Source organism: Vigna unguiculata, chromosome 3 (genome assembly GCF_004118075.2).
Source record: "Vigna unguiculata cultivar IT97K-499-35 chromosome 3, ASM411807v1, whole genome shotgun sequence".
In the NCBI taxonomy this organism is placed as follows: domain Eukaryota; kingdom Viridiplantae; phylum Streptophyta; class Magnoliopsida; order Fabales; family Fabaceae; genus Vigna; species Vigna unguiculata.
In genome coordinates, this window is record NC_040281.1 from 24,693,432 (window position 1) to 24,705,764 (window position 12,333).

General features: G+C 35.2%; 1 protein-coding gene and 1 long non-coding RNA gene across 4 annotated transcripts; both read right to left on the reverse strand.

The window, feature by feature from the left end:
* Positions 1-521: 521 nt before the first annotated feature.
* On the reverse strand, positions 522-3,565 carry LOC114176865 (probable LRR receptor-like serine/threonine-protein kinase At1g51810). Of its 3 annotated transcripts, none has more exons than XR_003603075.1 (9): positions 3,335-3,565; positions 2,483-3,023; positions 1,893-2,356; positions 1,651-1,786; positions 1,394-1,465; positions 1,224-1,292; positions 1,047-1,118; positions 807-872; positions 522-730 (listed from the first exon to the last, which is right to left on the reverse strand). XR_003603075.1 is itself a non-coding variant. In XM_028062045.1 (8 exons), exons 1-8 carry the CDS (start codon positions 3,414-3,416, stop codon positions 857-859), a joined length of 1,452 nt encoding a protein of 483 aa, XP_027917846.1. In that variant the 5' UTR covers positions 3,417-3,565; the 3' UTR covers positions 522-856. The 3 variants fall into 3 exon arrangements, 1 of the variants encoding a protein (XP_027917846.1); XR_003603074.1 differs by having other exon boundaries at positions 522-736; XM_028062045.1 differs by having other exon boundaries at positions 522-872.
* A 4,770-nt stretch (positions 3,566-8,335) lies between these two features.
* LOC114178904 lies at positions 8,336-9,995 on the reverse strand. The gene is made up of 3 exons (XR_003603397.1): positions 9,631-9,995; positions 9,408-9,548; positions 8,336-8,750 (listed from the first exon to the last, which is right to left on the reverse strand). It is a non-coding gene; the product is annotated as an uncharacterized LOC114178904 (long non-coding RNA).
* Positions 9,996-12,333: the final 2,338 nt, after the last annotated feature.

A 12,333-nucleotide genomic window follows, 5' to 3' on the forward strand; every position in this document is an offset into this window, starting at 1 on the left:
TTATTTTTTAAAATTTTGTTTTTTAATTCAAGTCATGTTTTTTCTTTCTACGTTTCTCTTTTAAGTTTCTTTGAAACCCAAAATATGATTTATTCTTTTGAATTGTTTCATGTTTAGATTAGTTTCATTTCTAATCAGAATTAACTTTTTCATTTTAACTAATATTCTAAACTTAAATACAATTTTAAAATAAAATATATCTAAAATTGATAATTAATCAAAAATAACATTTTCTACAAAATAAAGGACTACATAAATCTTAAAATAGGATATTAATATTGTACTTGAACTAATATTTTAGCTTAAGTGTAAGATTATAATGAACCACCTTATCAAGTGATCTAGTCATATAGTGTATACAATTATTAATTTGTATTACTATGATTTTCTATTCAGAATTAATTTTAAGATTATATGAAGTATTAGAGATATAGTTTGAAACAAGTGTGGATTTGTTCGTATTGGCTAGATTAGCATGGCTGTGATAACGTAACTAACTACTGGAACGTAAGACTCATGAATGTTGCTAAACAAAAAATAGATTCTTTGAATCATATTACATCATATATATATACTTCATATATCATGGTATAATTACAGATAATATTTGCAGCAAAAGCATGTAATCATGATTCAACGCCCCATCGATCAGACACAGCGATTATATTATAGTCGAATTTGCGATGGCTTTGTGCTCATTCAATTTTCACTGATAAATCTCTAGAGCGACCTTGAGCTTCAGAGGAACTCAATTAGTTCTGTTAGTTATAATCAGCATAGCTAAAAAGGTATAGTGTTGCACTTACTTGAACTTTCACTTCACTTCTCTTTAGTGTAACGGTTTGCTAACTCCCCCCTAAAAATCAGAATGTCTGGTTTTGCAGACACCATTTGTCACAGAGCATACACAAGTTAGTGGATAGATGTGAGTAGCAGAGAAAGAGAAAGTGGGGGAAAGCATTTTACACAGTGAATGTGACATTATGCTTTGAAGGATATTTGTGAAAGTATTTGAGTGTCTTTGTTTAAAAATTGTAAGATCTTACATTTCACGCAGTCTTGGGAGTTTCCCTATTGTTGGAGGAAGTGCTCCTTCAAAGTTGTTCTTCTCCAAATGCCTTAGATTTAACAATGATCAAAGAAAAAAAAGGGTGTTAACGTCTAGGTAAATTACTTTGGACAATTTAAGAAATCTAAAAATTATGAATAATGTGGTCACGTACAAAGTTTCTAAATCCTTCAGTCCACTCAAGTCTGGGATGACGCCTGAGAGTTTGTTTCCCCCAAGCCACCTGTAAGCAAATGTTCACAAATTGACACGATTCAGAGGTTAGAAACAACAAAAAGAAGGAATAACTCGGGGCATTTTATGTAAAATGGCAGCATTCCATACAGATGAGCTAGTGCACTTAGATTGTCAATGGTTGGAGGAAGTATCCCAGAAATCCCGGCATTTGTCAAGTTCCTTCACATATACAAAAACCAAAAATGTGATCGTGAATTACCATCATAAAAAAGCACAAGAACTAACAATTGTTACTAGATAGTAGATTCGTTATTCCAATCATTTACTATGAATTGAGTCAAATGAAATGAAAAAGCAGACATCACTGGAATCTAACTAGTGCTGTAGCTTATTGGTGAACTTACAGTGTCAAGACTCGTGCATGAAAACCGTTAGAGCATGTAACCCCAGTCCACGAATTTCCCTTAGGAAGGCAAGGATCGCCGTTCCAATCAGGAGGTGGATTCTGAATGCTTCTTGCCAAATCCTCCATTGCAATTACTATGGATCACCACAAAAATTAAAAGATTAGAACTAGTAGCATCATGATGAAATGTATCTCATACGGGCAGAATGATATTGAAAAATATCTAGATGAGTAAGTTACCATCTCTAGTGTGAGTTCGACCACCAAGAGGTAGAATCTGATAAATTTCTCCAGCATTGATGACAGGACCAACTGGTACTCCTACAGAAGGGGTCAATGAAATTTTGGTCTGCCCAAAAAGTGGCCATTGTGCAGCATAAACAGTGAGACCCTTAGAGGTGACATTAAGGTTAGAAAAGAAGAGGTGGCCATTAATGAAAACGTCAAAAGCCCTCCAGCTGTAAGGGCTTGGTTGTCTGTTGTCTTGGAAATAGAGACAAATGTAGTAGTAGGTGCTTGGAAGGGGCATAGAGGGCCACTCAATCTCAAGAGTCTTCCCTCGACTAGTGGTAACTCCTGTGTTGAATACTTTAACTGGAGGGAGGTTCCAAAAGTCTGAAGAAGTTACATTTGATTGGCTTTCCACAACAGGATTCTGGTCCTTGTGTGGTTGCCATATCCGGTTGAATTTGTCATCTGGAAAACTAGCTCCACAAATAAACAACATCTCAATGATCAGAAATCTTCAAATCTCTAAACCTTAATCTTCACTGTTTAATCAACCCCATACTCTAGAGAAAAATAAAGAGGTGAAAGATTGATGTATTTACCCAATGATATCTTCACCTCCAAAGACACTTCTGGCAACGGTTACAAGGGCATACTTGGAGAAATCAGTGGGATTATACAAAGAGGGTTCCAAGATCCTGACCTCCAGGGCCGAAATGAAGGGGCTTGAGTTACCAGTGTGTGAGTTCCTGGCCAAGCAGACGCTCAAGGTCTTCCCCGATGGCACCACCGTGATGTCAAAGTATGAGCTAAGACCTTTGGCATAGTCCTCAGTCGTGTTCACAACGCCCCATCTTGTCCCTTCAACGATTTGTTCGAACACTGGAGGCTGCGTCCCTCCATCGAATCCTCCGTAGTAGTACATGGTCTTCACCAGATATTTGCTTCCTTTGATCACCGGCAATGAATAGCAATATTTTCTGGCCGACGCATCGGGAAAGTAACGCAGCGTGGACAGTGTGGGCAACAAACCAGGCTTGTTAATGGGGCTGGTGTTTCCCACCTTGATGTAGCTTCCATCAGGAACATATTTCAGATCGTCTACCGTTACCTCCTTCGAGCCCCCGCAGTCTAAATAATACCCTGCATCCATGAATCCATCGTGTTACAAACTCACAAACACCTTCATGCATTTATATCTGAACTTATGACCACCAACTGTTTGTTTATATTATCGAAGATAGGTTTGCAATTTCAATCACAATGTTAAGCTTTATAGAGTCCCTCTATGCTTTATAGAGTCCCTCTATGATCCTGTGAATGATCTGTGCATGCGGTCATGACATAACAAAATCATAAAGACATGAAAAAGCATGAAATTGTGTGCATATTGATGCAAGCATTGAGAAAAGGAGGATTAAGCTATGAAAATGGTGAATGCAGAAAATGTATACCTAAAGGTGGGACAGAAGTTTGGGCGGAGTAGGCTAGGACAGGAAGAGTGACAAGCCATAGGAGGAAGACGGAGGGGCTCATGCTGTCATAAACCACCGCCCCACCAGAAAGCTTGCGATTTGGGAAGCTTTTTTGGTGGTTTTGTTCAAAACGGAAGAGAAAGAGGCATGGCCTGGTTCATCGTTCAGAAGGCTCTCCTCAAAGATAGTGATGGTCATGCCTTGACTTGGTCCCACACCAATCCACTGTGTAATTTACAAAGCGACATTGCCGATGGCTCGTATTAATTAGAATATAATATTTTTCTATTTTTTTATTTATCTCTTATTGTAATTGTTCAAATCTCCTGCAGGTTGAATAAACATTTGTTTTTAATTATTTTTGTTAAATTATTTTTTTAGTCCTTTATTTGTGAAGAAATTTCAATTTGGTACTCAAGTTTTTCGTTATCTCAATTTGGTTCTCATTTTCTTAAAAATGTTTCAATTTGGTCATTATCGTTAATTTTGACTAGACGGTGTTAAAAGTCAACGTGTCAATTTCTGATTTTTTGAATTTTTTGAATTCTTTTTAACTTTTTAACTTTTTTTATTTTTTTTATTTTTTTTATTTTTTTTATTTTTACATGTGACACTTCACAGTTGTGTCATGTGTCAAAATGACTCAATTTGGTCTCTATATTTGTTTTTAGTTTCAATTTAGTCCCAATTTTTATAAAAATGAAGCAGTATTATTCCTCCTTATATTGATACTCAATTTAATCTTTGTATACAACTTATGATGATATTTTTAATAAAATTAACGTTTTTATTAAATATTTGTAGAAATATTTTTAAACAAAGTTAAACCCCAAACTTAATTTCAAAAATTAACAATTTTGTCATTATATATAAAGGCATCAAGTGTATCATATTATACAAACTTAGTGAAGACACTACTACAGTTTTGACTTTTTAACTCGCTCTTTATGCCTCGGTTGTACAGCAAATGAGGCATATAAACACACGGTGGCAATTTTGAAATTTTTCAATCTTTAATGTCTCGGTTATTTCAATACCCGAGGCAAAAACTTACATTATGCCTCGGTTCACTCAAACCCGAGGCCTAATGTCTGTCAATATTTTTAATTCTCCCGTCATTTTTAATTTTTCAATTAAACGAAAAGGGTTTTGTCTCGGTTGTTTAAGACCCGAGGCATAAACTTCACACTGCTTTGATTTTATTTGCACTACAGGAAGGTGGAAAGTTTAGGTTAAATAAACCAAAATCAACCACAATCCTCGTCTTCCTCTTTGCACCGCATTCTTCCTCATTTTCTCTAACACTTCAAACTTTCTTTCTCTCCATCTCCAAAATCAAACCCAATCATTTCCAAAGTTTCAAACTTTCTTTCTCTCCAACATCTCAGATCCAACATTCAATCTCAAAGGTAAGATCTTTCAATGAGGGACGTTGCGGTAGCATCGCTGGCCATCTGACGCGCCACCACCATTGCGCACACTGACGTCGTGGAGACATGGCGGAAGCAAAGGGACTTTGGTTCGCCGGTGCTGCTCGTCGCTGCACCACAGACGACAAACGCACGCCGCCACACGCAGTGAGGGACTCTGGTTCGCCGGTGCTGCTCGTCGCCTCTGGTTCGCCTTCATTGTCGTCTCCGTTTGAAGTTCCGACGCCATCATCCTCCGTTCGAAGGATAGCGTTTTCGTCGAACAGGCATGAGGCGCAGAACAGTGAGGTGTTTGGGATTTATTTGGTGAGACCAGATGGGAGTGGGTTGCGGAGGGTGGAGGTGGCTAAAAGGGTGGAGGGTAAGAGGGAGAGGTTGAATCACGTGTGCTTCAGTGGCGACGGAGAGTGGCTGCTGTTCACGGCGAACTTGGGTGGCGTGACCGCGGAGCCGATTGGGTTGCCGAACCAGTTTCAGCCGTATGGGGATCTTCCCGACAATGGTGGTCGGGAAGATGAAGATGAGATAATGGTGAAAAAAGGGTTCTAAAATGGCCACTGTTTTTGTGCTTTGGGTGCGTGAGTGTTTATGTGTAATAGACATTGAATCTGATAATGGAACTCAGGTAGAAAGGCTGGGTTGTTTTAATTTTTATTTTATTTTTAATGTCTATATTAGGCCTCGGTTATTCTAGAACCGAGGCAGTAATGATTGAATATGCCTCAGGTGTAAACCGAGGCAGAAAGGTAACATTTTTTACCTCGGCAATATATACCTCGGGTCTCAAACCGGGGCCAAAAGACTAAAATAACCGCGGCAGAAACTCTTTCCTGCACTAGTGAGATTAAAAATCAAATAACTTGTCACACATAAGTTTAGGAACTAAATTTTAAGTTCAAAACAAAATCAAAGTCTAATGTTTTGTATAAAATTTAAAGTTAATTGGTGTCTTTCTTTAAGCATATAGTACATGAAAAATGAATCCTTTGAAAATCTTAAATAATAATAAAATACTAAATTAAATTATTTAATTAAAAGATAAATTGAATTAGTCGGTATAAAAATAATAAAATCGGCTATAACATAATAGTATAAATTTAAGTGTAGGAATGACAAATAAACTCATTTTTGTGATATTATTTGAATTCATTCTCGGTTTAAGAGTGAATCATTGAGTAAGTACATATATTTGTATGAATAATATTCAATGTTTTCAACAACGTATCATGTTTTTGTTTCCATACCCCTTTCAATATTTAAATTTGTCCTCATTTTCATTTCTGTTTGAATTAATAAAGGTATAATTATTGATATAGTCCCCTAATTTTTTTGTTTGGTTCAATTTAATCATTTCCATTAAATTGGATTTAACACCGTGTTCGTACATGACACGTATCAAACTATGAAATTTTCAATTTTTTTTTATTTTATAGGTAACTTAAAAGTATATATATATATATATATATATATATATATATATATATATATATATGAAAACCATTAGTTGACTACTTTAACTTATCACTTTTCTTTACCACTTACCATGGCATGGCTTATGGCTTTTTAATTTTGATTTTCAATTTAATTTTAAGTTGTCCATGTTGCCAGAGGAAATTCAAAGTCCATTATGTGTATGGGCATGTTTTGGACTGAAAAGTCCCCATTGAACCCCAATCTGGAAGCTGCCATTTTTGAACCCCATTCCTTTGCATCTAGCAAGGCTCCCACGAAGAACCTTCCCAGCAAGAAGCCATCGCGAAACTGACACCGAAGAACCCATTCTTTCCTCTAAGTTTTCAAAAACAACACTTCTTCCCTTCTCCTTTGAACTCTATAACCCATAACCTTAATGTTTTGAAGACAACCCCTTCTCCCTTCTTTTCTTTGGTCTAAAGTTTTCAAGTTGTAACCCAAGACTTTTGTTCTTCATATTTTTGTGTTGTTGTTGCGTGGCATTAGGGGTTTTGTGGAGATGAAGGTTGTGATTCATCTTCTTCCTTACCAGAGATTGCGACTTTTGCTTTCATCTTCTTCGTCGACATTTTCTATTTTCTTGCTCGCCAAAGATTGGGGCTTTTGCTGTCGTCGGCGTTTAAGGTTTGTGGAAAAACTTCCCTGACCCATTTTTAAAATTAATTTGCAACTCAAGAGCAATTAATTTGTAATCCACCAAAGACTTTTTGCACAAATAAAAGTTAACAAATTTAGAAAGTGTAGGACGAAACATAATTCCCTCCCTCACATTGTAAACCTCACTTGTGCATACCAATACCATACCCCATCTTATTTCTTCTAAACCAAATATAAGTGCATTTGGAAAAAAACTTTTGTGGCCGATTTTTAAAATTAACTAGCAACTTAAGAGCAATTAAATTGTTACCCGCCAAAGACTTTTTGCACAAATAAAAGTTGACAAATTTTAAAACTGCAGGAGGAAACACAATTCCCTCTCTCACATGGTGGACCGCACCTGTGCACATAAATACCACACCCTATCCCAGTTCTTCTAAACAAGCTATATGTGCATTTGGAGAAAAACTTTCCTGACCCATTTTTAAATTTAACTTGCAACTCAAGAACAATTAAGTTATAACCCATAAAAGACTTCTTGCAGTAATAAAAGTTCACAAATTTGGAAAGTGCAGGAGTAAACACAATTCCTTCCCATATGTTGTGGACCCAACCTGTGCACGCCAATACCACACCTCATCCTAGTTCCTCTAAACCAACTATAAGTGCATTTGAGAGAAAACTTTCCTAACCCATTTTTAAAATTAACTTGCAAGTCAAGAGCAATTAACTTGTAACCCATAAAGGACTTTTTGTACAAAAAAAAAATACAGATTTGGAAAGTGAAAGAGGAAACACAATTCCCTCCCATACATGGTGGACCCCACCTGTTCACACCAATACCACACTCCTTCCCAGTTATTCTAAACTAGCTATAAGTGCATTTGGGGAAAAACTTCCCTATCCCATTTTTAAAATTAACTTGTAAGTCAAGAGCAATTAACTTGTAACCAACGAAAGAATTTTTGTTAAAAAAAAATTTACAGATTTGGAAATTGTAGGAGGAAACACAATTCACTTCCATACATGGTGGAACAAACTTGTGCATACTAATACCACACCCCGTTTAAGTTCTTCTAAACTAGGTATAAGTGCATTTTCAAAAAGAAAAAAACTTGCCTTTAACTTTTTCCAAACTAAGTGCAACTTAAGACAGATCAAATGGTAACCTACCAATGACTTTTTGTACAATAAAACATGGACGGTTTTGGAAAGGGCAAGAGGAAACACAATCATCTCCCTAACAGATATCTGAATATAACTTGTAAGACAAGGGCAATTAACTTGTAACCCACAAAGGACTTTGTGCAAAATAAAATGTTGATAGTTTTGGAAACTACGGTACATATATGTGAAATTAATGTGCAACTTAAGACAAATTAACTTGTTACCCATACAATACCTTTTGCACAAATATATTATAAGTGTTTGGATAATTCAATAAAGAATAGAATTAACTTCCTAACATGTTAGACAACACTTGTGTACACACACAACTTTTACTTTGAAAAGCTACGAACCTATGATTCTCACTTACAAATCATAACATGTAATATTATAACCTATGATTCTCACTTACAACTTTTACTTTTTTAACTTACATTGTTCATCGATAAAAAGGTCATAACTTAGTCAAATAATATAGCCTTTAAACTTCCTTCTAAAATTTAAACATTTCTAACAATTTCACATTTCAAAACAATTTCCAACTATTTATTCAACTTCCTCCTCCCATAACTCCCAAATGGAGTTTGAATAGCACAACTTTTGTAGCGTCTACATGGTTGATGCTTCATTCGCGCATACATGTTGTTTTCCTTCAATAGCTCATTGTCTTCATTCCTTTTTCGACCTTTGTCATCTTCATCAACTTGGTCATCCGACCAAACAGTGTTCTTTCAATACAAAGAATTTGTTATGATGTTAATTTGTTATTCAAAGAACCAACATATTGCATCTGACATGAATGTCTTAAATAAAAATCTAGATCCACCAAGGAAACACCACAATTAAGCCATTATTCAATAAATATGTTGAAGCTAATAAAATACTTTCAAAACTATTACCTTCCTCTTTGTGCTACAATTACCATCTCCACTAACATTACTCATGATTCACAAATCATATCTTCACTTCACCAAAAGTAATCTAAATTAAATATCACAGTTAAAACCCCTAACATCAGAAAATTTTCCCATATGCACCACGGTGGTCACAGACAGTTTTACAAGAAGTAGTGGACATCATAAATCAAAGGATTCAAACCACAAAATAAAAATAATCAACCATTTCCTTCCAATGAAACGATATAGGGGTCACAGGGGATATATTACTCATGCAATGCTACAACTTCTCCAACATACATAAACGCACACAATTATCACTTCCTCACTTCAGTAAACAAAGTGCATTTTCATAAATAAAGGGCATTCACATAAATGCTTCGAATACATAAACATATTACTTAAACCAAGCTCAACCAATGCTACAACAATTCTCAGGAAACAACACATTCACAACGAAGGGCATCCCAAAATGGAGGAAAAACATACCTAAAAAAAACAAGATTCATCGTGGTCTGAACAACACTGAATACTACACCTTTTAAACACCAATGAAGCAACCCAAATTTCCACACCAGGTTGATACCAATGCCCCTTTTACAGTTCCTTGCAGCAATCTCGGATGGGAAGCTTCATGGGTGGGAGGCTTCGTTAGTGGAAAAGAAGAGAAAAAATAAGGATAATGGCCAATTATGGTTCGAAAACCACTAACCTAGTTTCGTGATTGGAGTACAGCCATCGCAAAAACCAAATTCCTTCTTCCAAAGAGGCTACGTGGGTGGGAACGAAGAAAGAAAATGGAAGGGTATGAAACTAGCAAACCTGGTTTTCAAATTAGAGGACAATCATCACGAAAGTGAAATGAGTTGAAGGAAGACCATCAAAGCTTTCACGATTACTTTTTCCAAGGAGGCTTATTCAGTGTGGGTTTCTTGATTGCTTCTTACTGGGAAGGTTCTTCGGTGGGAGCCTTGGTGGGTGCAAAGGAATGAGGTTTGAAAATGGAAACTTCCAGATTAGGGTTCGAGAATGGGATTTTTCAATCCAAAACATGTCCACGAGCACAATGGACTTTGAATTTTCTCTGGCAACATGGACAACTTAAAATTAAATTCAAAATCAAAATTAAAATGCCACAGTAAGTGATAAAATAAAGTAGACAACTAATCATTTTCCATATATATATATATATATATATTATTAAATAAGATCCCAATTTTTATATTTATATAAATTAATATATAATTTAAACTATTTTTTTCATTTAAATATATTTTATATATTTTACGCTCCCAAATTTTTTTATACATCTATATAAAATTTTGACACCCCTAAAACATTTGTTGAAGATCTATCACTATATATATATATATATATATATATGTGTGTGTGTGTGTGTGAAATACTATGTGTACTTATAGGTTTCGAAGCTCTATGATGTTTGTCATAAAAACTAATAATATCAAGATAATGTCACATAATATCAACAAAAATAACTTACCGTATATATGAATAATAATAATGTGATAACTTATCTAATTAAACATATATTCTATGGATAAATGGTACAAAAGAAAACCATAACATATTCAAACTACTGAGATTTGGTCATATATTTTGTTAATATATGAATACTTTCACCAACAAATATATGTTAGAGTATTATTTAACCACTTTAGGTTAATAATGTTGAATGGGCCTTATTGGACCATGTAACGTAGCATATTTGTTTGACTAGGTAGGTATAAGCCCCCAAGCTCAGAAGTTTGATTAACATGTAATGAGTATTGGTTGTGGTTGTAACTGACCCTTTGGCTGAGTTGTAGTCGTCTTTATGTTTGCAGGTGGATTGGCCGTTTAACCGAACTATATACGGTTGTCTTTGATCGAGTTGAACTTACTATTAACTTAGGTCTTTCTTAATCGAATTGTGGTGATTGTCTTTTGACTGTGGATACTAGCTTAAGAAAACTCTATTATCGCCTTATCTGAGCGAGCTTTCTTGTATGAGTATTGCTAACTTAGGAAGACTTTACTTTGTATTACTGACTTAAGCAAGCTTTGTTTCGTGTTACCGACTTAGGCAGGTCGTAGTGCTTATGTCGCTTGTACGAGTAAGTAAGAGGTGTGACCGACTTCCCTCATTAGAGATTCTAGGTATACATGGGTTCTGGATGAGGTGACTTCTTATGCCTCCAAGACAATTTCTTCTGAGAAATTCGTCAATCTTATGGTTACTTTCAAATTTTGCCCTAAGGGGATTACTGTCCTGCCTTGTTCCTTAAGGGGGAGGGTTTTCTCTAGGACTGGTGAGAAAAAGGACAATTTTGTCTTCATTTATGAGTTCTTTAGTGACTTTGACATCTCTTTTCCTTTGATTGACTTTGAGCATGTTCTTCTTTTTGTGCTTTTTGTGGCTCCCAATCCACTCTACCCCGATAGTTAGGTTTTGTTAAGTCTTTTGAAGTAGTATATGACCAACTCAATCTGACCCCCACTCCTTATATGTTCATGCACTTCTACCAAATGAATCTTGGGGCTAAAGTCAGTTGGGTATCTCTAAATGGTGCCCAACACGACCCTTTGTTTACCGTATATACACTATCTTTTAAGAAGTTTTAAACTAGACCCTTTAAGTTGAAGGCTTTGTCTGATGAGGACGATCTCAAACACTTTTTGTTTCTTGATATTCAAAAGTCGAGGTTTCCCTTCAACTAGAGTCATCCTAAGGTGTTGAACTTCTACTTCAGCTTCCTTGGTCGATCTCCAGTCGAGAAGTACTTCACATCCCACATCCTAAGGATCTTACTGCTCTCTTTGAGGGTAAGGCTGATGATATTTTACAATAGTTTTGCTTATAAATTCAAACACTCCTTTTTCGTTTTATTTTTGCGGAGATCATGTCAGATGCTTTGACTGCAAGAAGTACATCACTTGATAAAAAATCATACAAAGAACAAAGAATAAAACTTATAATAATTGAAATTTAACACAGACCTTTCATCTTTTGAACTTCAATATATATATGATGGTGATAACAAACATTCATGACAATTATATTAAATTATTATATTATAGTAAATAAAATTAATTTAGACAATTATAGTGATAAAATTACACATATGATAATGAGTTAGAAAATAAAAATAATTATATAAAAAATATCAAACTGGGCCGCAGTTGACACCTTTTTAAAAGCGTACCAAACTGACACATCAGAACGAAAGTGGGTACCAACCGGCTAATTCAACCTTAAAACAATTTGATAAATCATTGAATGAAATCTAAGAAAGGAAAACAAATATATAGTTAAGGGTATGAAAAGATGAAAAAGATCTTAGAAATCTAAGAAAACTTTTCAATATTAACCTAGCCGAACGATTGAGAAATAATAAAAATTGTTTTAGCGAGATGA

Bases quoted from the DNA above. Each gene is read 5' to 3' on its own strand.
- LOC114176865 (XM_028062045.1), bottom strand. From the start codon at position 3,416: ATGAGCCCCTCCGTCTTCCTCCTATGGCTTGTCACTCTTCCTGTCCTA. The intron at 1,787-1,892 runs GTAACTTACTCA...GGTGATCCATAG, and splicing joins TCGAACTCACACTAGAGATG to TAATTGCAATGGAGGATTTG. The intron at 1,119-1,223 runs GTACGTGACCAC...GTTAAATCTAAG, and splicing joins CTGAAGGATTTAGAAACTTT to GCATTTGGAGAAGAACAACT.